This window comes from Hyperolius riggenbachi, chromosome 1, assembly GCF_040937935.1.
Source record: "Hyperolius riggenbachi isolate aHypRig1 chromosome 1, aHypRig1.pri, whole genome shotgun sequence".
Taxonomy (NCBI): Eukaryota; Metazoa; Chordata; class Amphibia; order Anura; family Hyperoliidae; genus Hyperolius; species Hyperolius riggenbachi.
Window position 1 is genome coordinate 231,023,660 of NC_090646.1, and position 24,660 is coordinate 231,048,319.

The 24,660-nt window shown below is 43.4% G+C and overlaps 1 protein-coding gene across 5 annotated transcripts in view; it reads left to right on the top strand.

The window, feature by feature from the left end:
• TBCK (TBC1 domain containing kinase) overlaps positions 1-24,660 on the top strand; it is a 330,567-nt gene that overhangs the window by 272,199 nt on the left and 33,708 nt on the right. For all 5 annotated transcript variants that reach the window (XM_068231246.1, XM_068231264.1, XM_068231255.1 and 2 more), the window contains 2 exons: positions 7,739-7,914; positions 20,810-20,969. In XM_068231246.1, coding sequence (XP_068087347.1) covers positions 7,739-7,914; positions 20,810-20,969 — 336 coding nt within the window. The remainder of the gene's footprint in view (positions 1-7,738; positions 7,915-20,809; positions 20,970-24,660) is intronic.

The following is a 24,660-nucleotide window of genomic DNA, read 5'->3' on the forward strand; positions in this document are numbered from 1 at the left end:
AAAACGAACTTGTAAACGATATTTGTTATAAACCTTATTCTGTAAACGAAAACTTTTGTTAACACGATCCCTGTAACCGCTATTTCTCGGGCGCCCTTTTTTCCTGTCGGGCGCTGAATAGCCGATATTTTGCATTGCAGTCTATGGTGGCGTCCTTTTTGTCCACTATCCCTGTGCGCCCTTTTTTACTAGCTCCATCGGCAGCTGTCAGTGGGTCCCCCAGAGGCCGCAGACAAAATGGCGGATCTCACCCCCAGGTAGGGCAGGCAGTGTCGGTGGGGCGCAGCAACTTACTTAGCCCCGTTCCCGCGTGGACTCCTGTCGCCGGGCTCTCTTCCTGTCTGTGCTCTCCTCCTGTCGCTGCCTCGCATCCTGTCGCCATGGTTACCGGGCAGCCTCTCGTCAGAGTTGCTGCCAGAATTAACCATCGCGGGAAGACGCGGCAAGAGGAGGAGAGCCCAGGGAGACGAGGAGTCTGTGCGGGAACAGGGCTACATAAGATTATACTGGGGCACTACCTGGCTATCTATATTGGAGCACCTATAGCTCGCTAACTACACTGGGGCACCACCTGCACCTGGCTAATCTATTCTGGGCCACCACTTTCACCTGACTAATCTATTCTGGGGCACCACCTGCACCTGACTAATCTGTTCTGGGGCACCACCTGCACCTTGCTAATCTATTTTGGGACACCACCTTCACCTGGCTATCTATTCTGGGGCACCACCTGTACCTGACTATCTATTCTGGGGCACCTATAGCTTGCCACCTACACTGGGGCACCACCTGTACTTGGCTATCTATACTGGAGCACCTGTAGCTCTCTGCCTACACTATGACATCTGTACCTGGCTACCTATTCTAGGGCACATATAGCTCACTACCTATACTGGGGGCACCTGTACCTTGCTAACCTATACTCTGGGCACCTATGGCTGGATACCTATACTGGGGGCACCTATGCCTTGCTACTCTATTCTGGGGAACCTATACCTGGATACCTATATGGGGGCACCTATACCTAGCTAGGATAGGGGGACCTAGAGGGGGACAAAAGAGACATAGAGGGAGAAAATGGGCACATGGTGAACAGAGGTGACACAGAGGGGGTCAAAAGAGGCACAGGGAGAACAGACGGGGACAAAAGAGAATGGATTTGGGTTAAAAATGGACACGGTCCTTATCTCATTTGTTAACCAGTGATGACCTGTATTTCGCTAGTATTTAGCTTGGCTCCACCCCATCATGTAATTGCCATGCCCACTTTTTCATCACGGCGCGCTTCTTTTCGGTAGGGGGCACATTTGCCTTGGGATGACTCACAAAGGGGTACACGTGCTAAAAAGGTTGAAAACCACTGGAGTAGAACCATCGGCTCACTTGTGATGACGTGATACACGTATGTTTTTTGCTTGTACAATAAGACGTTGCTTGTATATCAAGTAAACATTTTAGTAAAACTTTTGCTTGTCTTACAAAGCAGAATATTGATAACCATTCTTTTTGAGCAATAAAAACATTAATAAATGAACGACACAGTAGAAGATTTAAATAGCCTGATGCTGTAAAGAATGTTGAAAAAAGACACAGATTATAATACAGGAATTTAATATATTTGAAATCCAACATGTTTGATAATAAAATGAACCTGTTCACCTACTCATTTGAGTGGGAGGTGGTTAATTGGTCGCCCACATATGGCGGGGTAACAAGATAGCACCCACCCCATCTTTAAACTACCATGCCTCTCCTTCCCTTTACTGCTGATACATGCTCCATCGTGCACCTGGCATTGCCCCTCCCATAGCAGTAGAGACGTCTATATAGTGCTCGGCCCATAAACTTTTGCCCGAAGGATTGAGTCCCAATCCTTTCTGGTGACAACATTTGTGCTTGTGTGCACACCTTAGGTTACTTCTAACTAGGCCCTCTTGTTCTTTTTAGAGCTGCCTTTAATTTACTGTACTGTACTACACTGCAGCAAAAATACATTTTGAACTTACAAAATCAAACTAGCGAGTGGTACTTTAAATATATTTAATAGTTTTTTTATTTGTAATATATACTAAAAATAGTTTCACAATATAGACTACAGTATACATTTCCATTAACACAATTGTGTTTATTGGTTTATTAGTATCCACTTTCAGCTAATCTGATCTATAAACTTGTACGGTGCTCCTTCTGCTGGCTTTCTATTGCCAAATATAACAAAATGTTTTACCATTTCAACTTTAATTCTGAGATGTGTTTATTCTACTGTAGTACCTATTAAGTCTTTTTAAAATACTCCCCGGGATAACCTGTAGAACTGGTTGTAAAACTGGATAACGACATTGGTGTCATAATACCTTGAAAATAAAGGTGGAGTTTGGGGCTGAATGCTGTATAGATGCCTTGCTCTGTTGCTTAGATGGGGGGGGCGGAGGGTGTGAAGAGATGAGTTGTGCACAATAGAGTTAGGAGGGGGGAACTATTTGCCCAGCCAAGATGATACGACACTCCAGATCTTTTGGTGACACATCGAGCTGACTGTACACATGCTTTACTCTTGACAGAGTATGTGGAGTTTTGACTAGCATATGTGCACCTGATGTAGTAGTATCCTGTCTTGAACAGTATTTACTTTAAGTAGAATTACTTACTGTGAGAGCGCTCTACTTTTTATTGCCTAGACAAAGTCACTATTTGGCTACTTCAAGGCAATTATTTAAAATAAAACTTTGTCTCTTGGCAAATTAGTGCTATTAGAGTATATTGTGATATAAAGGTGATGTATAGATGCTGACAATGAATGTGATTTTTTTTTTAAAGGAAAGGTTCAGGGAGGGTGGGTAAAAAATCAAAATCAATTTCCACTTACCTGGGGCTTCCTCCAGCCCGTGGCAGGCAGGAGGTGCCCTCGCCGCCGCTCCGCAGGCTCCCGGTGGTCTCCGGTGGCGCGCCCGACCTGGCCAGGCCGGCTGCCAGGTCGGGCTCTTCTGCGCTCCAAGGCCCGGAACTTCTGCGTCCCACGCCGGCGCTCTGACGTCATCGGACGTCCTCCGGGCTCTACTGCGCATGCGCAGAACTACTGCGCATGCGCAGTAGAGCCCGGAGGACGTCCGATGACGTCAGAGCGCCGGCGTGGGACGCAGAAGTTCCGGGCCTTGGAGCGCAGAAGAGCCCGACCTGGCAGCCGGCCTGGCCAGGTCGGGCGCGCCACCGGAGACCACCGGGAGCCTGCGGAGCGGCGGCGAGGGCACCTCCTGCCTGCCACGGGCTGGAGGAAGCCCCAGGTAAGTGGAAATTGATTTTGATTTTTTACCCACCCTCCCTGAACCTACCCTTTAAGTGCTGATCAATTCTTATACCTTAAGTAAGGCCCCAGACCCTCCCCAATTCCAGGTGCAGATGTCAGTTTTATGATTTATTGATTTATTTATCTTGCTCTGTCTTTCACTGTGAAACATGAAGCCTTAAGGTCACTTCAGCTGTCAGTAACTGCACTGTAAGTGGTTTGTGGACAAGTAGGCAGGAGCCTGGCAAAATTCAGGCTTTTACACCATGAATGCCCATGACATTGGGGGTTTCCTGACGTCACAAGAAACCATATAGTATAGAATAAAGGTACTCATAGTATTTGCATCTAAACAAGGTTGGATTATGAATCCTTACAAATTATTATTTATTATTTTATTATTTATTTATTGTATTTATAAAGCACCAACATATTATGCAGCGCTGGACATTAATTTAGGTTACAGACAATATTTAGGGGTGACATACAGCAATATGACAATACAGGAATACAAGAAAACCAGATCATACAGCACAGTATGAGTACAAGGTAATGCTTAGTCAGTCACTGGAGGGGAGCATGGAGATTAGGCAAGTTAGGTTCACTCAAATGCATAGCATGGGTTCACAGTAATGGAGGTGCATGATCAGGTAGGACACAAAAAGAGGAGGACCCTGCCCAAAGGCTTACAATGTAGAGGGAGAGGTAGGTACACTAAAGGTAGGGGACCAGAGTTCAGCTGTGGGTTTAAAGCAATTGTGAGGGGTGGTAGGCCCGAGTGAAAAGGTGAGTTTTGAGGGCCTTTTTGAAGATGTTGGAGGGGGCTGCCCAAATGGGTGGAGGTAGGGAGTTCCATAGTGTTGGAGCAGCTCTTGAGAAGTCCTGGAGGCGTGCATGGGACTGAGTGATACGGGGGGCGGTCAGGCGAAGTTCATTGGAGGAGCGGAGTTAGCGGCTAAGTGTGTATCTCTGAGTAAGATCAGAAATGTAGGTTGGACAGGTTTTGTGGAAAGATTTGTAGGTCACAATATCTTGAATCTGATTCTGAACTGGATAGGAAGCCAGTGGAGGGATTCACGGAGGGGAGCCACTATGGTGGAGCAATGGGAGGAGTGGATAATTCTGGCTGCTGCATTCATGATAGACTGCAGTGGGGCTATTCGGGTCATAGGGAGACCAGACAGAAGGGCATTGCAGTAGTCGAGGCGGAAAATTATGAGGGCATAGATGAGGAGTTTAGTGGTGGCAGAGGTCAGGAAAGAGCGAATCTTACAGATGTCACGAAGGTGGAAGTTGCAGGACTTTGTGAGGTTTTGCATGTGGGGAGTGAAGGAGAGTGCGGAGTCCAGGGTGACACCCAGACAGCGGGCTTGAGAGGTAGAGCAATGATAGTGTGGTTAACAGTGACATGCACATCTGGGAGGTTCAGGGATGACCGGGGTGAAAATATCATAAATTCCGTTTTTTCTAGATTTAGTTTCAGGAACCTAGCGGACATCCAGGAGGAGATGGCTGATAGGCAGAAGGAGACTTTGTCCATGGTAGTGGTTGATATATCAGGGGTGTGAAGGTAGATTTGGGTGTCATCTGCATACAGATGATAGTTAAAACCCATGGAAGAGATAACCTTGCCAATGGAGGATGTTTATAGGGAGAACAGTAGGGGGCCAAGGACCGAGCCTTGGGGGACTCCCACTGAGAGGTGGTTGGGGGTGGACGAGGACTCATTGAAGGAGGTTGTGAAGGAGAAGTTGGAGAGGTAGGATGAAAGCCAGGTCAAGGCGAGGTCGTGAATGCCCATGGACTGGAGGGGTAGGGGTAGGGGATGATCTTCCGTGTCAAAAGCTGCTGAAAGGTCAAGGAGGAGGAGAATGCAGTATTTACCTTCAGCTTTAGCTAAGGCAAGGTCATTGACCACTTTGGTGAGAGCCGTTTCGGTTGAGCGGGCAGGCCGAAATCCAGATTGCAGTGGGTCTAGTAGTGAGTTGGCATTGAGGTACTGGGTCAGGTGTTTGTGAACCAGACGCTCAAGGAGTTTTAAGGCAAAGGGGAGGAGGGATATAGAGCGGTATTTGGAGGATAGCGAGGGGTCGAGGGAGGGTTTCTTGAGCAGGGGCAGTACTGTGGCATGCTTGCAATCTTTAAGGGAAGGTGCCTGTGGATAGGGAGAGGTTAAACAGGGTAGTGAGGACTGGGGCCAAATCTGAGAAGTGAGTCTGAAGCAGATCAGAAGGGATGGAGTCAAGGGGGGAGGTAATGGTATGGGAAGTCTGCAGTAGGTGGTTGACTTCCTCAGTGGTAGTAGGAGTGAAGGAGGTGAGGGGAGGATAGGGTGGAGGAGGAGTTGGTTGTGAGGGGGTCAGAGGTGAAGATTGAAGATTGGATATTTCCTAGCGGATGGAGACTATTTTGTTGGTGAAGTGGGGATGGCTTAATCTGTGGCAGAGAGGGAGGAAACGTAAGGTGGGGGGGGGGGTTAGGCAGGGAGTTGAAGGTGCCAAAAAGACGCCGGGGATTGGAAGCTTGTGCTCCGATGAGCTTGGTAAAGTATTCCTGCTTCGCATCAGCAAGGGCAGTGTGGAACTGCAGCAGGTTAGTCTTGTACTGTAGGAAATCCTCGTTAAGTCGAGTTTTCCTCCATTTTCGTTCAGTGGCACGTGTATCTATATTTTTCAGAGTTTTAGAAAGGCCAATTTATAGTCTATGTTTTTATGTTATGTTTTATTTTACATGCCCGTTTTAATGAGATCTCATATATTACAGAAAATCTAATTTTACTTGTCAGAGCACATTATTACTGTGATGTTCTTGTTGATATCTTGTTGCTTAGTGAATGAGCAAATAAAATGACTCAAGCAACACGATTATCTAGCTTCCCAGAAATGTAAGGAATGAAAGACTTGCATACCACAGTTACCTAGCTCTTACTTTTTTAAAGCTAATTGGCCAAAGATTTTTACATGTTCCTTAACTGGCCCTTGTACTCCTTCGTTTCACAGGGTGGGTGACACAAAGTGCAGGCTCATATCAGTGTGTGTGGCCCTGCTTGCTCACCCACGCCTCTGGATTACCTGAAGCTTTGTAAGGTCATTGTAGAGGTCTGGTGACATCCTAACCCAAAGCACATGCTCACAGCCCAGTGCTTTCATGTCTTTGAGTAGTAGGATGATATATACCATACATTTTAAAAGGATTGTATGTGGCACAGATTTCTGCAAATTTACCATATTAATCTTTTTTGTGTCTTTGTTGTGTTTGAATGAGAAATTATTTTTGTTTTATACTTAAAAATTATTTTTTTCTTAAATAAATAGGGAAACCGTTCTATCACATGCACCTTTCCCTATACATTACATTGTGGGCTGTCACACTGGCCAGATGGTAGCCAAGGTGCACAGTTATCAAATCAAAATGAAACAGGTGAATGGTACCCCTTTTGAATGCAGATGCACCTGGGGTCAAAAGTGGAGCTCGGTAAAAAAAATTCTTTATTGTAAAATAAAAATTTGAGGATGCATTTAAAGTGAAATAAAATCAGGAAAAGCTACCTCCTTTGTGTAACTCTTTCGTGAGGTCACAAATGGAGTATGGGATACAGTGGTGGGCACTACACCACAGAAATAACACAGAAGTTTTTGAACCAGTACAAAAATGTGCTTGTAAAGTAATCAAAGGAATGGAGGGTTTCACTTACTAAGAATGTGAAATGAAGATCTCATACCCACTATAGGCATGCTTTGTGTATTTCACCTACTTGTGTGCAGTTCACAAGGATAAAGCATAGACTGCACTGACTGACAGAATAAAAGCTTGGTAAATTAGGTTTTTATCCCCAGGTATGTACACGATAAAAGATGATGGAAAATACAAATGGAGGAAAGTAGATTTTACTTCTTGTTTAGAAAAGGGTTATTTACTGTAAGAGTGGTTACGATCTTGAATGTCTTACCACAGGAGGGAGCTTTTGCTAAGTTTTCTCCTAGGAAATCAATTTTTAGCCATCCATTGGAAAAGTACCAAAAAGGAGGTGAAAAAGAACTGTCAACATTATTCTGAGTATTTTCCTGTGCGCTGGTGGCTTACAAGGCCTTTTATTGATATATTGTGAAAATATCGCCTAGGTGAAAATTCAGGAGAAAAAGCTAATTGCATATGGGCCCCTGTGTTTAAAAGGGGTTTGGATGCTTTTCTTAGTTTGACAGTAATCCTCAGCTATAATAACTAGGTGTCGGGAGGCAATGCCTCTATCCAGGCATGAATCATTTTCATCATTGTGGTTTATCTTTTCACTGAATTAAGGTATATTTAGGCTTCAGAATTGAACTTTTTTATAACTAGGTAATTATGCATATTATACAGTGCATGCTATAAAACCATGTATTTTTTTCATGATATTTGTATTAGTTAAAAAATCTTCCTAAAATGACTTAAATGTTTCCTTTTTTTTTCTTTAAGGGAAGAGAACCTATCCAATTAAACGAACTAAAGGCAGAGGTGTCTCCTAGAATTTCAGCAGAGGATCTCATTGACTTGTGTGAGCTGACTATGCCTAGTCATGCAAAGTCTAACATCAAGAAGACCAAGTCCAGCAAACCCAAACTACTTGTTCTGGATATTCGTAACAGTGAAGAGTATCCTTCCATTAATAACATTATAATGCTTCCAAAAAAAAAAGAAAATATATATGTACGGTATGTATGTATGTGTGTGTGTACATATATTATTAATATTATTATTTAAAAAAAGTAAACTTTAGAAAATTTGAAAAGGTTGATACATAACAAACCTCACTTGTCTATTAATTAATTGTATAGTGTTTCCCTATAAATTGATTGGGAGAAAGTTTTTCAGCTGCATCGTTCCATACTTAAAGAGAGTCGGAAGCGAGAATAAATCTCGCTTCAGACCTCATAGATAGCAGAGGCATGTGTGCCCCTGCTAAACCGCCGCTATCCCGCGGCTTAACGGGGGTCCCTTTACCCCCAAATCCCCTCCGTAAAGCGGGGGAGCGCTTCCGCATTGGAGCAGGGCTAACCGCCTCAGCCCTGCCCCACGCGTGTCTGTCAGACGCGTATCTCTGCCTCTCCCCCGCCCCTCTCAGTCTTCCTTCACTGAGAGGGGCGGGGGAGAGACGGCGATGCGCGTCTGATAGACGCGACTGGAGGCAGGGCTGCAGCCGTTAGCTGAGCCGTTTATCCTGAGCTAAATTCACGTGTTTGAAATAAAAAGCAATCTGCATCTCATGTGCGAGCCCATCTTAGATGAATGTATTCTCATTGGCTTTAATATAGTGTTTCCGTTTCCATCTATATGCACCCATTTACTGCTGGCAATTTGAGCAATTGAATCAGGACCGTAGTCTGTTTTGTTGGTGATGCTTTATATTTATCTGAAAATTACTTCTTTTTTTGCCATAATAATTGTTCTTAGTAACACTTGTCTATGTCAATGAGCCCTACTTATGCCCTCTTTGGCTCAAAATTGGTCTAATAGGAAACCAGAAAAAGATAATTGGATAATTGTCCCAAGCAATACTTCTCGCTCACTCATTTTGGCTAGAGGCAGACTGAACCACATGAATTTGATCTAAGAAATAAACTTTTCCATTACAGACTTAACAGAACGAGGGGTTAGAATTTGCCACCTAGCAGAGAGCAAGGTACCAGTTGTGAAATCAGAAAGAGGTTAATATTAAAGGGAAGGTCAGGCTTCAGGAAGGGGTTAACATACAGGTGAGGTTGGGGTTAGGCATCACTTTGAGTTTAATTTTCAGAGTCAGGAGAAGGTGTCAGGACAGACTAAGATCCTTAGGTAAAGGGCTAGGTATAAGGAGGAGGATATAGTTTATAGTGGCTTGACAGTATAATGGTTAAGGGCGTTGTCACTGTGACAAATGACTTGGGTTTGAATCGTGGCTCTTATTGTTCAGTAAGCCAGCACCTATTCAATAAGGAGTCTTTGAGCTAGACTCCCTAACACTGCTACTGCCTACCGACTGGCATTTTGAGTCTGCCAGGAGAAAAACGCAATATAAATGTTATTTGTCTTGTCTCATAGTAGAGGATGGGGATAGGTGTGCAGAAGATTTACTGCTGCAGGGATCAGTTAAGGATTATTGCTCAATGTAGAATATGCAGCAAAGCACAGATAAAAACACAGTTGCAAAGCCTAAATAGAGGATTAGTAATTCTTTGCCTGACAGCAGTGTGCACCCAGTTCATCTGTGCTGATGTCAATCATACCCCTCACATACCCAAGCCAGTATTTAGACATCTACACAATATCCAATTAAATAATTATACATTATTCTTTGAGATTCAGAAGTAAATTTTCTGCAGACCAATCAATAACTGAGTACTTGGTTAGTTGTTGAATGATCAGATGTGTGTAAATATTGATCACGTTTGGTAAATGTGAAACCTCATCCAACATAGCAAAACAGGACAGAACTTCATTGGAAACAACATATCAGACAGGAGTGTTACCATACATACAGTATGTGTTTGTTGGTTTGGCATTCCCATTTGATCAATTATCAGTTGGAAAATTGATTGGATGCATGCATTGACTGAAAGATTGGACATGAAACTGCCACTAATGGCAGTTTGGGCTTTGATGTTTGTCTTGTATAAGACTGGAAGGTTGAGGTGTTCTTGCATTGATGAAGCAGGAGATCACCAGGTGTACAAAATTGAATTATGTTAACCACTTGCCGACCGCACGCTTATACCGTGCGTCGGCAAAGTGGCAGCTGCAGGACCAGCGACGCAGTACTGCGTCGCCAGCTGCAGCTTAATTAATCAAGAAGCAGCCGCTCGCGCGAGCGGCTGCTTCTTGTCAAATCACGGCGGGGGGCTCCGTGAATAGCCTGCGGGCCGCCGATGGCGGCTCGCAGGCTAGATGTAAACACAAGCGGAAATAATCCGCTTTGTTTACATTTGTACGGCGCTGCTGCGCAGCAGCGCCGTAAGGCAGATCGGCGATCCCCGGCCAATCAGCGGCCGGGGATCGCCGCCATGTGACAGAAGACAGCCTGTCACTGGCTGCACAGGACGGATAGCGTCCTGTGCAGCCCAGATCTCCGGGGGGAGCAGGTAGGAGAGGGAGGGGGGAGAATGTCGCCGCGGGGGGGGCTTTGAGGTGCCCCCCCCGCAACATGCCTGCAGGTAGGAGCGATCAGACCCCCCCTGCACATCATCCCCCTAGTGGGGAAAAAAGGGGGGCGATCTGATCGCTCTGTGTGGCTGCGGATCTGTGCTGGGGGCTGCAGAGCCCACCCAGCACAGATCCAAACAAACAGCGCTGGTCCTTAAGGGGGGGTAAAGGGTGGGTCCTCAAGTGGTTAAACATTACATGTTTTGAACAAATCAGCACTGGTGTCACTGCCTCTTCTGTGTTGTTGCTCTCTTGACCTTAACAATGGTAAATATCACATTACAACACCATAGACTGACTAGGTCAAAAGGGCAGCCTCATTGAAGAGGGACAAAAGACTCAGCCAGAACTCAGGGGAGTGTCATGTAGTAACCATCTCTAGATCAGTCTTCAATTCACTGCTGCCTTTTCTTGGAAGAATGGTGTTACTAGACACCACATATCGGTACAGGAATGTATGAAAGCCTTTTTTTTCTGACATGATAATTATGGGCACTTGAATGTGTTGTGGTGTTCCTACATTTTGGAATTATTGTTGGTTTGGTCATGTTATGTGTCATGATTCATGTTAAGGGGAACCTAAATGAAGAGCAATATGATAGCTATGATCACTTCAATAAAATAATTTAAACTTTTTTCGGTATATTATAGATTTTGTGCCTACTGGTTTAGTAGTCACACATATGGAACTCAAAAACAGTTTGGGAATGATAGGGAAGATGGAAGCCCTAATCTTAATACAAATGCTGAGTTAGTAATGCAAAAAGTATGAATGGTCATAACGGGCAGAGCGCAATAGAGCTATGTAAATATATTTACCTGGTCTCGTTGTGTCTGGCCCCACCTTGCTCCCTCCTCTGCTGCAACTGATGATGCATGTCATGTGATCGGGAGCTAGAAGAGGCAACGTAGAGAGATGGGCTCCTGGAAGGAAATGGAGACCCGACGTGACAAGAGCAAGTAAATATATTTACACACAGCCACAAGTAGGAATGGGCAGAGATGTGGATCCCCATAGCTCCCAGGCCCCATCGCACCTGAATGTGAAAGATGGGATCAGCTAGATAGCCAGGCAAGTGGCACATCGAAAAGATTAACAAAAATTACAACCTTCACATCTCTTTCAATTCAGGTCTCCTTTAATCTGCAGGAATATCTGTAACTTTAGTTAATTGAAAGCAGTGGGAAAAATAATAATGGTTTCAGTAATATACTTTTCTGTGCTAAAGGAATGAAGCATCAGTTTATATGTTGGACTGGTTTCATTTGTATTGTCTGTATTTATTAATACGTGAAGCTATTATGTGAGCTTGTTTCAGAGTTAAGTGAAAGCTGGTTGAAATTCAGTCATTTGTCTTTTTGATGGTCTGCTGCGGAGAAACCAAAGCAAATGAGTATTCCTGGATTGTTATAGAGGTCACAAGAGACTTTCCTGGCTGCATAAAGCACCAACACACCACAGTGGCAAACCTAAACTGGGCTTACAGTAGAATCGCTTTAATAGTAAATTCCAAGGGACCAGGAAAAGTAGTTTACTATATCAGAATCAGTCATGCATTGTATATTTACAGTGGGTTGCAAAAGTATTCGGCCCCCTTGAAGTTTTCCACATTTTGTCATATTACTGCCACATTCATGAATCAATTTTATTGGAATTCCACATGAAAGACCAACACAAAGTGGTGTACACGTGAGAAGTGGAACGGAAATCATACATGATTCCAAACATTTTTTACAAATCAATAACTCCAAAGTGGTGTGTGCATAATTATTCGGCCCCATTTGATATGAGTGCAGTCAGTTGCCTATAGACATTGCCTGATGTGTGCTACTGACTAAATAGAGTGCACCTGTGTGTAATCTAATGTCAGTACAAATACAGCTGCTCTGTGAGGGCCTCAGAGGTTGTCTAAGAGAATATTGGGAGCAACAACACCGTGAAGTCCAAAGAACACACAAGACAGGTCCAAGACAGGTCAGGGATCAATTTATTGAGAAATTTAAAGCAGGCTTAGGCTACAAAAAGATTTCCAAAGCCTTGAACATCCCAAGGAGCACTGTTCAAGCGATCATTCAGAAATGGAAGGAGTACGGCCCAACTGTAAACCTACCAAAACAAGGCCATCCACCTAAACTATCAGGCCGAACAAGGAGAGTGCTGATCAGAAATGCAGTCAAGAGGCCCATGGTGACTCTGGACGAGCTGCAGATATCTACAGTTCAGGTGGGAGACTCTGTCCATAGGACAACTATTAGTCATGCACTGTACAAAGTTGGCCTTTATGGAAGAGTGGCAAGAAGAAAGGCATTGTTAACAGAAAGCATAAGAAGTCCCGTTTGCAGTTTGCCACAAGCCATGTGGGGGACACAGCAACCATGTGGAAGAAGGTGCTCTGGTCAGATGAGACCAAAATGGAACTGTCTGTCCAAAATGCAAAACGCTATGTGTGGCTGAAAACTAACACTGCACATCACTCTGAACACACCATCCCCACTGTCAAATATGGTGGTGGCAGCATCATGCGCGGGGGGTGCATCTCTTCAGCAGGGACAGGGAAGCTGGTCAGAGTTGATGGGAAGATGGATGGAGCCAAATACAGGGCAATCTTGGAAGAAAACCTCTTGGAGACTGCAAAAGACTTGAGACTGGGGCGGAGGTTCACCTTCCAGCAGGACAATGACCCTACACATAAAGCCAGGGAAACAATGGAATGGTTTAAAACAAAACATATCTATGTGTTAGAATGGCCCAGTCAAAGTCCAGATCTAAATCCAATCGAGAATCTGTGGCAAGATCTGAAAACTGCTGTTCACAAACGCTGTCCATCTAATCTGACTGAGCTGGAGCTGTTTTGCAAAGAAGAATGGGCAAGGATTTCAGTCTCTAGATGTGCAAAGTTACCCTAAAAGACTGGCAGCTGTAATTGCAGCAAAAGGTGGTTCTACAAAGTATTGGATCAGGGGGCCGAATAATTACGCACACCCCACTTTGCAGTTATTTATTTGTAAAAAAAAAATTTGAATGACATATGATTTTCGATCCACTTCTCACATGTACACCACTTTGTATTGGTCTTTCACGTGGAATTTTAATAAAATTGATTCATGTTTGTGGCAGTAATGTGACAAAATGTGGAAAACTTCAAGGGGGCCGAATACTTTTGCAACCCACTGTATACAGAAGCATTTGCTGGGACCTGAGGAATGAGTTTACTATATCCAGAGGTTTACTATACTATACTGAGTTTACAATAGCAAGATTCTAATGTATTTTAACCTCTTGAGGACCGCAGTGTTAAACCCCCCTAAAGACTAGGCCATTTTTCACTTAAAGCGGAATATAACCCTGCATTTCCACTTTGCTCTAAAACATTATTTACAGTATATTATATGCAACCAGCATTTTTTTTTACTAGACCAGCATTGGAAGGGTTACACAGAGCTTTAAAGTTCCTGGAGAGAACTGCAGACGCATCCGAAGCTTACATAGATACATTTTGTTTACATAAATGTATCTAAGTGTGGAATGTGACTCACTCTCTCTGACTGAGAAGGAGCTGGAGGACAGCCAAAGAGTGTGTAACATTTGTGTAACATTTCTCACTTGTTACATTCTATTTAGTTAAATGTATCTATCTGAACTTCTGCATATCTCTCCACGGAACTTTAAACCTCTGTGTTTAACCCTTCCAATGCTGGTCTAGAAAAAAAATGCTGGTTGCATATAATATGCTGTAAATAATGTTTTAGAGCAAAGTTGAAATGCAGGGTTATATTCAGCTTTAATAGGCCACTGCAGCTTTAAGGCCTCGCTGCAGGGCTGTCCAACTCAGCATACAAGTGATTCCCCCCTTTTCTCTCCACCAACAGAGCATTCTGTTGGTGGGGTCTGATCACCCCCCAGATGTTTTTTTTTTTTTTTTACAAATATTTGTTTGATTATTTTTTAAAGAGGCACTGAAGCGAAAAAAAAAAATGATGATATTATGATTTGTATGTGTAGGACAGCTAAGAAATAAAACATTAATCAGATACATCAGTGTTATTGTTTCCAGTACAGGAAGAGTTGAGAAACTCCAGTTGTTATCTCTATGCAAACAAGCCATTAAGCTCTCCGACTAAGTTAGTCGTGGAGAGGGCTGTTATCTGACTTTTATTATCTCAACTGTTCCTGGACTATTTACTTTTCCTCTGCTAGAGGAGAGGTCATTACTTCACAGACTGCTCTGAAAGACTCATTTTGAATGCTGAGTGTTGTGTAATCTGCACATATTATAGAATAATGCAATGTTAGAAAAATAACTATATACCTGAAAATAAAAGTATGAGAATATTTTCTTTGCTGCTAATCTTCTAGTAATTATTCATAGTACACAACCAATTCACTATATCATATTTTTTTTTTTTTTTTGCTTCAGTGTCTCTTTAAAGAAATATACCTTTTTTTTTTTTTTTTTTTTAATAGTGAACCCTCTTTCCCTCCCCCCGCCAGCCAATCAGCGTAATCTGCTTTCATAGGCTGCAGCCTATGACAGCCGATAACTTTCCTGCTTCTGGAGGGGACAGCCGTGTCACACGGCTGCCCCTACCTAGTACAGCGCTGCCTTAGATTGCAGCACTGTACAGCAATAAAAGACGGCGGCTTCGCCATCTAACAGTCTCCCACCGGTGATCGCCGCTGGGAGACTGAAGGCGGAGTGGAGCTCCACCATCAGAGTGTTAATCACGGTGCCCTGCGATTTACTGAAAACCTGCGTGCAGTCAAATTTTCAGGTTCAGAAGGCACTTACAGAACAAGTGACACCCAAGCTAACCTAGAAATAAAAAACACATATATAAGTAGATAAATACTAGTTCTACTTACATAACAGATATATTGCACTGTGCCCGTTATTCCTGTGAATTTTATAAAGGAAAAGCAGAAAATCCTTTTCTGGGCAATTTCCATCTTTGTTACCTTTGACCTCATTACATCATTTCCTCTCTCACTTTTTTTCTCCTCTTGCGAATTGTGTATTCGTTACCCACCCTCCTCCCAGAGTCTTCAGACACTCCCACTGAGGTCTATACTAGGAAGTGCACTGTCTTATGTCATTAGAAAAAGGGGGAACTAAAGGGAAGAGGAGGAATATATTATAGATAAAAAAAAACCCAGCACGCAACTGTTTGGCAATGGCACTTAAAACCACTTAAGGACCAGCCTATGCTGGTCCAATCTGTGCTGCGTGGGCTCTCCAGCCCACACCACAGATTACTTTGAAGCCAGGTCGACCAGACCCTTTTTTCCCCACTAGGGGGATGTCCTGCTGGGGGGGTCTGATCGCCGCCGGCCATCTGCGTTTTGCGGGGGGGGGCTCCTCAAAGCCCCCCTCCGCAGCCATTTCCGCCCTCACGCTCCTTACATTCCTCTCCCTCATGCAGTGTAATACGCAGGACAGATATCCGTCCTGCGCATCCTAGGATAGGCTTCCGCCTATCAGATGCCGACGATCCTCGGCCAATCAGAGGCCGGGGATCGCCGATCTGCCTTACGGCGCTGCTGCCGCATTTTTAGATTTTGCCGGCGAGCCGCGATCGGCAGCTCTCCGGCTGTTCACGGAGACACCCTCCGTGAACTGACATGGAAAGGCCGCTCGAGCGGCCGTTTCCATGGTAAACCACTTAAGACCTGCCGACGCCTATGGGCGTTAGCTGGTCGTTAAGTGGTTAAAGGGCCAGTGCTCCTAAGGTATGTGATAACTCCAAACCATAACAGCAGAAAAAGTTTTCAAAGTTTTGATGCAGGATTAGCATCTTTATCACTTAATACACTCAGACCAGTTGCTGTTGAAATTTGATTTTTATTTTTTTTTAGGTGACAATCCCGCTTTAATGGAAAAGGTACCAAGAAAAGTTTGTACCAGCAGTTATTACATGGTTGCTATTGTTTTTCCACTCCATGTGAGTCGTAAATAGATTCTTGTTAGAACTTAGCACATGAGGTAACTGATCTGTTAAATACCTGCTGGCTGGGTTAATTCCACATTAATCATCAGTGTGATAAAACAACATGGTATATTATCCAACTAAGAGATTTGATGGTGCTTGACAACCTCCAAACATGGTAACACAGCTTTCACTTCCCTAGATTGTCTGTAACCAGGGCTATTATTGCACGAGAAATCTGCTTTTATCATTTCCAACAACCTAATCATAGCATTATTTCAGAAGAACGCAGCACAGTTCAGTGTTATGGTTTTAGAATACATACATCAAGAAAATGCTAAACAGAGACATGTCTGTGTAATGCAGGCTTATTGCTTACAATTAAAAGAAGCAGTCCCACCATTATTATTTCTGGAGGAAACTCAGAAATGATGGTATAAATCAAAGGGACGTTTAATCACAGAGGTTGTAGTTATTTCTCCAGTGATTATGCATGGAATGAATGAAAGAACATGTGAACCTACATTACTGCTGGAGCAGAACCATTGAATCACTGAATCAGACAGGGTTGGGGGTGTTACCTCATCAGCGTGGTATTGGGCACTGCTGAGACCATTGTGCTTTTGGCAATTGTAATTCCGGTTTGTGGGCAGACCTGAATTTTTGAACCCCAGGTTGCTTTTGATGTGCACCTCCTGCTTTTTATGTCGTGAGCCAGCTATTTTATTTGGGCTGCTTACAAATCATGTCTGTTACTAATTGTTTGAATTGAGCCACCTTAAGTATAGAGAAACATTCAATAAACCTTTGGTTAGGATAATAATAATTGCTTAGAACACCTGGACCCTTATTCAATTCTGGAGTTTCCTCCTAGCTAATATTTTCACATCTTATCACTAAAATGCATTTTAAAGTCAATGGGAACCTTATAAAAAAGCCAGATACTTAACTAGGGTTTTGGTACACTTTCAATTAAAGTGTGTTGGCAGTTTTTATAAACAAAAAGTGAAAATTATCTCCTAGGAGAAAACTTTGGGGAAACATTAATTGAATAAGGGCCCTGGACCGTTATAGGGCCAGATACTCATCCCCCAAGTCACCTTAGAGAAATACAATGGCCTATCTCATTATTCATAAAGATCATTAACAGTGGCCAGATTGTGTTGTTCACTGGATGACCCATTTGGTACCCAAATAGTTCCCAAGATTCCTGATTATATATCCCCATGCACTAAGTTTATGACGATAGGCAAAGTTCAGCACCCAGCCAGAATCCATCTTTAAGTAACCAGAGGAGGGTAAACTGAAATCTAATAACCTGGAATGAATGTCTTTACTTGGCCCTCAGTCATTGCACTGGCATAATAAATATGCTCCTTAGATATTGGGATAACCGCAGAAGCATCACATAAAATGTTGTGTCACAGAGCTTATTGCAGGTAAAGCAGCCTGGATGTGAAAATGAGAACACACTTTACAGCCCTCCAACACCTGCAAATATGAAGCTGAAGAAGCAAAGATATATCATATTGGAATTGCAGATTTATCTGCACCTTTCCTAGAAATACAGGCCTCGGCTTGCTGGCTGCATTAGAGACATTGTATAGGACACCTCTGTAATTTTGTATAGAATTGAAGAAACCCACATAGTTTATCTTGAAAATTGCTGGCCAGTCCAGGCTTGTCAGAGATGTATCCCATTTATCAGTTTCCTGAGGAGCCTAGAAAGCAAACTAAATAATATGGCCTGAGGGCCATAAATGTGGAAGTGTGCTGTGTGTGTGCCGTGCCTCATACAGCAACAGCAAAGGACTTCATCTCACTGTTTCTCCACAGGATGACTGAAGAAAATGTGCTAATTTCAAGTAACAACAAGATCACTTCATTTGAATATTACTGTTTAGAAATTCCTAGATGAGTAGAAACACACCTGACAGTGCTTCTGCGTACCGAGGTAAAGAAGTCAGATTTATAGTATAGTAGTATTTATAGTAAAAATCTAATGTACACAGCACATGTTTAGATACATTGCTATTGTTTGTCAGTTTTATAGTTGCATAATTTGCAAGTGGTGCCTTAGCTGATAAGAAACCTACACAATAAATATTTCATACATGTTAAGGAAAATGTATTTTCATATTTTTCTTCTGCTTCATCTCACTGCAAAAAGTAGGCCACAACGGAGTCTTGTAAGCAAGGCCAGAGATTTGAGCCACCGCTGTTTGACTACACCAGGGGTGTAGTCAAACTAAAACACAAAGTGGGCTGAAATTGGGACCAAGTCGGGAGACAACCTCAATGTCTAGTGGCCACCTCCATCCCTTATAAAGTTCCCTGGTGTCTAATGCCCCCTCTCCCCTATCCAGTTCCCTGATGTCTAATGCCCTCTCTCCCCTATACAGTTTTGTGGTATCTAGTAGCCCTCTTTCCTCCCTATTCAGTTCCCTGGTGTCTAATTTCCCTCTCCCCTATACAGTACTCTGATGTCTAGTGGCCCCCCTCCCTCTCCTATACAGTTCCCTTCTGTCTAGTGCTTTCCCTCCCCTCATAGCTTCACTTGTGACCTAGGGCTTCGACTCCAATATAGTTTTCCTGCTGGTCTAGAGTGGGCCAAACATAATGCAAAGTGGGTAAACCACTTGGGATTCAAATTTGATGGCTCTGCGAGTTTGACATACATGGACTATGCCATCTGTATGCAAGGGGATTGGCCTCCTGATATTGAGGCCAAAACTGCTTCATCAGGATGCCTGAAAATATTACAGTGGATGGGTAGTGGATTAGACCCCATAAAAGGTGAATATCTGTTAGGACTAAGCATTGAAAGTAAGAGGGTTAGGAAGTGGTAAGTGGAAAATTAAACATTCAAGGTTATCTTTCAGATAGGAGATTTACATTAAGTAGGGGCATTAAGGGTAAGTATCAGGAAAGTGATATTTGTCAGGGAGGTATGTTTTCTTTACGGGAGGAGTTTAACCACTTAATGACAACTGAATGTTTATAACGGATCAGCTAAAAATAGCGCTAATAGATTTGGGCGCGGCTATATTTCTAATGTTAATTATCGTTTTTGTAAATTTACACTCAATTTTGCATATGTTTGGACGCAAGTGCCTAAAATCGATATTTTACGTAAATCGATAAAGTAAACTCGCTAATATTCCTAATTGTGATAATATATCAGAACGAATATCATAACGCTAAATAAAGAAAACGATGTCAGTCATAACGATTACTTAAAAAGTCTTTTGGTGTAATAACGGTAAATGAACATGTTTAATGATGGAATGTAAGCAAATTCTGTCCAAATACATATAATTTTGTAATTACGAAAATATAACATTCACTGTACAGATGTAATACCGATATTTGCCATTTCTATTTACGATAATATATAAAGTATTTACGATAATTTAGGGTTAGACACCACCAGGGGGGTGGTTAGGGTTAGGCACCACAAGGGGAGTTTTAGGGTTAGACACCACCAGGGGGGTGGTTAGGGTTAGGCACCACAAGGGGAGTTTTAGGGTTAGACACCACCAGGGGGGTGGTTAGGGTTAGGCACCACCAGGGGAGTTTTAGGGTTAGGCACCACCAGGGGGGTGGTTAGGGTTAGGCACCACAAGGGGAGTTTTAGGGTTAGGCACAATCAGGGGGGTGGTTAGGGTTAGGCACCACCAGGGGAGTTTTAGGGTTAGGCACCACCAGGGGGGGTGGTTAGGGTTAGGCAGCACCAGGGGGGTGGTTAGGGTTAGGCAGCACCAGGGGGGTGGTTAGGGTTAGGCACCACCAGGGGGGTGGTTAGGGTTAGGCACCACCAGGGGGGTGGTTAGGGTTAGGCACCACCAGGGGGGCGGTTAGGGTTAGGCACCACCAGGGGCGGTTTAAGGTTAGGCACCACCAGGGGGGTGGTTAGGGTTAGGCACCAATAGGGGGGTCTAGGGGTTAGGGATAGGTACAGGGAGGGTTCTGTGTCAGAGTAGGGTTAGCCACCACCATGGGGGGTTAGGGTTAGGCACCACCAAGAGAGGGTTCTGTGTGAGACTAGGGTTGGGTTAAGCGGTGTTGTTGAATTACATTACAATATTTAACGTTATTATATTTTCGTTTTCATCTCACATCAGTTTTATACCTGTAATAATAATAGTCAGATTTATCGATTTTACATTACAAATACCGTTAAATTATCAATATTTCTAAATTACGATATTTTTCTTTTCCCGATAAATCGCGCCTAAATTTGACCGCGACTTTTTCAAATGTACGCAGCTGTGTTACCTGCTTCATTATGCTGCATTGTATCCAGTCAGTCAGTGACAATAATCCAAAAGCCCTTGAGAGAGTGCATAGTTTGCATACATGATGTGTTTTATTACTATTTGATCTACAGATGAATCTACTGAATCTTTTTCCAGTATCTTATTACACCTTAACTGGTTATCTCAGCTTTAACCGTGGCCATATACCTGGTAGCATCAATATGCCCTTTGGTTCTGCATTCACAGCTGATGGAGAATTAGTACCAGGTCCAGCCGGGGCCACCCTTCAAAGTTTCAAGGGCAAAGTCATTGTGACAGTTGGACATGTTTCATCAAATGCAGCAGAGGTAAAGCCTTCTTTATAAAATTAATTGACTTTTGCTCATGTATTTATTATAATTCCCTTAACAAGAATTTTCTTTGCCTGAATATTTTTCACGAAATGGTGCTCCTCGTCTAAGTTTTAATAAGTTGAGATGTATGTGATATGTGTATCCACTAGATAAAGTTAACATGATCCACTTATTCAAGTACAGCTATACAGGATGCCCCTCAACATACTGCGTGGCCCCTGCCCAGACCCTGTGTATTGAGAATAATCAGAACCTTGGAGCGTGCTCATTTACTTCCTTCAGTGCTGCTCTGCCCTAGCCACTAGATTTTGAGGTAGAAAGTAGACCAGCTCTCAAATGTAGTAGAGAGGCTGCCTTCTTTCTATTCAGTAGTGGCACCTAGTGGCCCAAGGTAGCGTTGGCACTGGATGTAACAAAGTAAGTTTCAGCTTTTCATATTACTAAACCCCCAGCTCCTATAGGGGTGAACAAAGTACTAAGGATACAGGAAGGGATGGAGCATCTGAGATGAAAGGGGAGGGGGGCTTTAGAGCTCTTCCCTGGTCATAAGAGCATGTTTTGCTGAAAGTGACTCCTTTAAAAAATGACCCTTTGCCAAGTACCAGACGACCTGTCACCTTCTGGTGCCCTTATACTTTTCGGGAACAAACTTATTAGTCATGTACAAAAAAAATCTTAACCTATAAATTAGCTCCACTTGGAGGGGGGGGGGGGGGGTACCACATTGCTGATTAAATAGATCAGTTGCCAGAAGTTGTAATTGGCTAAATTCTTCATCTTGGGTGGGACTAATTAGCTTTTCTATCATCACTGCCAATACTCACCAGCAAGTGTCTACTTGCAGTTCCTTCTCTTGTACTCCTAACCTTCAGGGAATATTTCATGTTCATTTCTCTCTGTCTAGTGCCCCAACATATTTTTGAACCACTCCCCAGTTATACATTGGTGTCTTTTTCTGTATTCAGCATACCTGACTACTGTAACTCATTTTCTCCTTACTTAACTTACAGAACATTTTCTCCTATGCACACTCATTTTCCTGTAGTTTTGTAGCTTGTGTTAATTTGCCTTGCTATTTCTCAGGCCCACATGGTGCTGGATCTCTGTGTTGCATGTCTTGTGTTTTCATTGTGTTACGTAGTTGTTCTGGTTTGATGTAACGTATATCAGTCATGCATCTTTCCTGTATTGTAAACAGTTATTTGTATCACCCTACATATAGACTTTCCGCTTCCCAGCTTTACTTAAGGGATCCCCATGTGGGAACCTTCACATCCTACCTGGGGCTAAATAGCCTGTCTATGGCTAAGTTCACTGTAGTTGGAATGTCAGGTGTCATTAAAATATAACCAAATCAAAACCAACGTTTTCCTGACATTTGAATGTGCATTTCATCAGAGGCAAGGTAAAAGCCAATTGTGCTGAATCATGAATATCTGCCAAATTCTTTAAACATGCCTGTGAAATATTTGAAAAACACTTAAAGTAGTTTTAAAAATGACTTTGTTTTTCACAAATATTTTTACTAACTTCCAATGTAAGCAAAACATTAGCCACAGCCTCCAGAGCACAATATGGATGACGTAAATACACAGTCAGGCAGACACAAATTACTGCAGCCAGTGTGCACTGCTCCATTATATTACATGTGGATTTCACAACTGATTTGTCTGGCTGGGCAAATGTCCTCTCTGAACTCCATTGTGTTTATCAGTGTTGATGTTATGTCACTTCTCTATTCCACATCTTGTACAGTTATTCCATTATGTTATTGTCACAATTTTGCGAACGCCATTGCGGCAAGGGCAGGAAAATGCGCACAAACTATGATCTGGAGTACCCCTTTAAATTCCTTAGCCTGCTTTTAGAAAATCAGTGCTAGTCCAGCTCACCACCCCTGCACTGGGTGATGTGAGGGTTTGTTTATACTTCCTGAGAGCCCCAATAAAACCCCCAAAAACAGAACCTCCACATAGCACAGATCTACTTCAAAAAGAACTTCAGATAAGAAGCAGGATACAGGGAAGCATCATAAAAGTCACTAAGCACCACATTTCTGCACTAGCCTGACCAGAGTAGAGAAAATGACTTTTAACCAGCTGAGCGGTCTGGACGAGCTCAGCTCGTCCAACACCGCCAGCGGCTGCCGCTCAGGCCCTGCTGGGCCGATTTTGATGAAATAAAAAGCAGCACACGCAGCCGGCACTTTGCCAGCCGCGTGTGCTGCCTGATCGCCGCCGCTCTGCGGCGATTCGCCGCGAGCAGCGGCGAAAGAGGGCCCCCCTAGCCGCCTGAGCCCAGCGTAGCCGGAACAAAAAGTTCCGGCCAGCGCTAAGGGCTGGATCGGAGGCGGCTGACGTCACGACGTCGGCTGACGTCGATGACGTCACTCCGCTCGTCGCTATGGCGACGATATAAGCAAAACAAGGAAGGCCGCTCATTGCGGCCTTCCTTGTTTATTCTGGGCGCCGGAGGCGATCGGAAGATCGCCTCCGGAGCGCCCTCTAGTGGGCTTTCATGCAGCCAACTTTCAGTTGGCTGCATGAAATAGTTTTTTTTTTATTTAAAAAAAACCCTCCCGCAGCCACCCTGGCGATTTAATCAGAACGCCAGGGTGGTTAATTCACCTTGAGCTGAAAGAATAAGTCATTCAGACATTCTACTAAATTAATCAGTTTTCTGTCAATGCTAGCCATTTCAAAATTAGTAGACAATTATTAGAAATTATTTTGTATGATTAGACCACTCAGCACGACACTAACCCTTTCCAAAAGTAAGCAACAGTGTGCTCCGCAGTGGTATACCCCAGGACACACGTTTGGTACCTGTGTGACACAGAGAACGCCAGCAGCGTACCTGTGTCACTCTGTACGCGTTGTAGTCGGCTGTCGCCACGTTATAACCTTTCAAAGTTATTGTTTATTCTTTCTGCTGGTCATGACAAAGGGCGGGAGAAGGCACACCCCACCAGCTCTTTTTACAACTCCGCCCTCTGGCAGAGGAAGTGTTAAAACAACACTGCTGGACACAGGAGAGAGTCTTTTGTCCAGCCATCCATACCATCACCCCCTTCCCCCTTTTGAGGCCCTGTTTACAGTGGTCAGCTGCATTGCAGAATCATTCTGCATGTCAGCTCACTGCCCATACAATCCTATGGGCCCGTTCTTTTTATTTCAGTATAGTTTGGTGGAACCATTTACCTGAAAGTGTCTTGTAAATTCAGGCCTAGCTCTTCAATTTTTTGATTTGCAGCAAACTTACAAACGTGCCAGTGAAATTCAAACACCAAAAAGCTGAATGAGTGAGGCTCTCCATCCTTTATGTGAACCTAAAGTAGAGTACACCTGCCACTAGTTTAACCTAGTTAAACTAGTGTCTTGGTCCTTTAAGAATAAAGGGGCGCCTTTGATTTATCCTCTCTTTCACCATAATATGAGGTTTCTGACTTTTGGTGCCCAATGCATTGTGACAGCAGTCTTCTGACTCCACATGCCGTGTTCTGTAGAAGTTGCGGGGCTACAGCTCTTGACAACACACAAATATAAATGAATAACCAAAAATGAAGACAAGGGATAACAAGAAAACACCCACAACTTGTCTTTATGTCTTTACATGTGTTTGACATACTAGGCTTGTTTCTGTTTCAGGTTCACTTAAAGTATGCATATGCTCAGCTGACACCAAA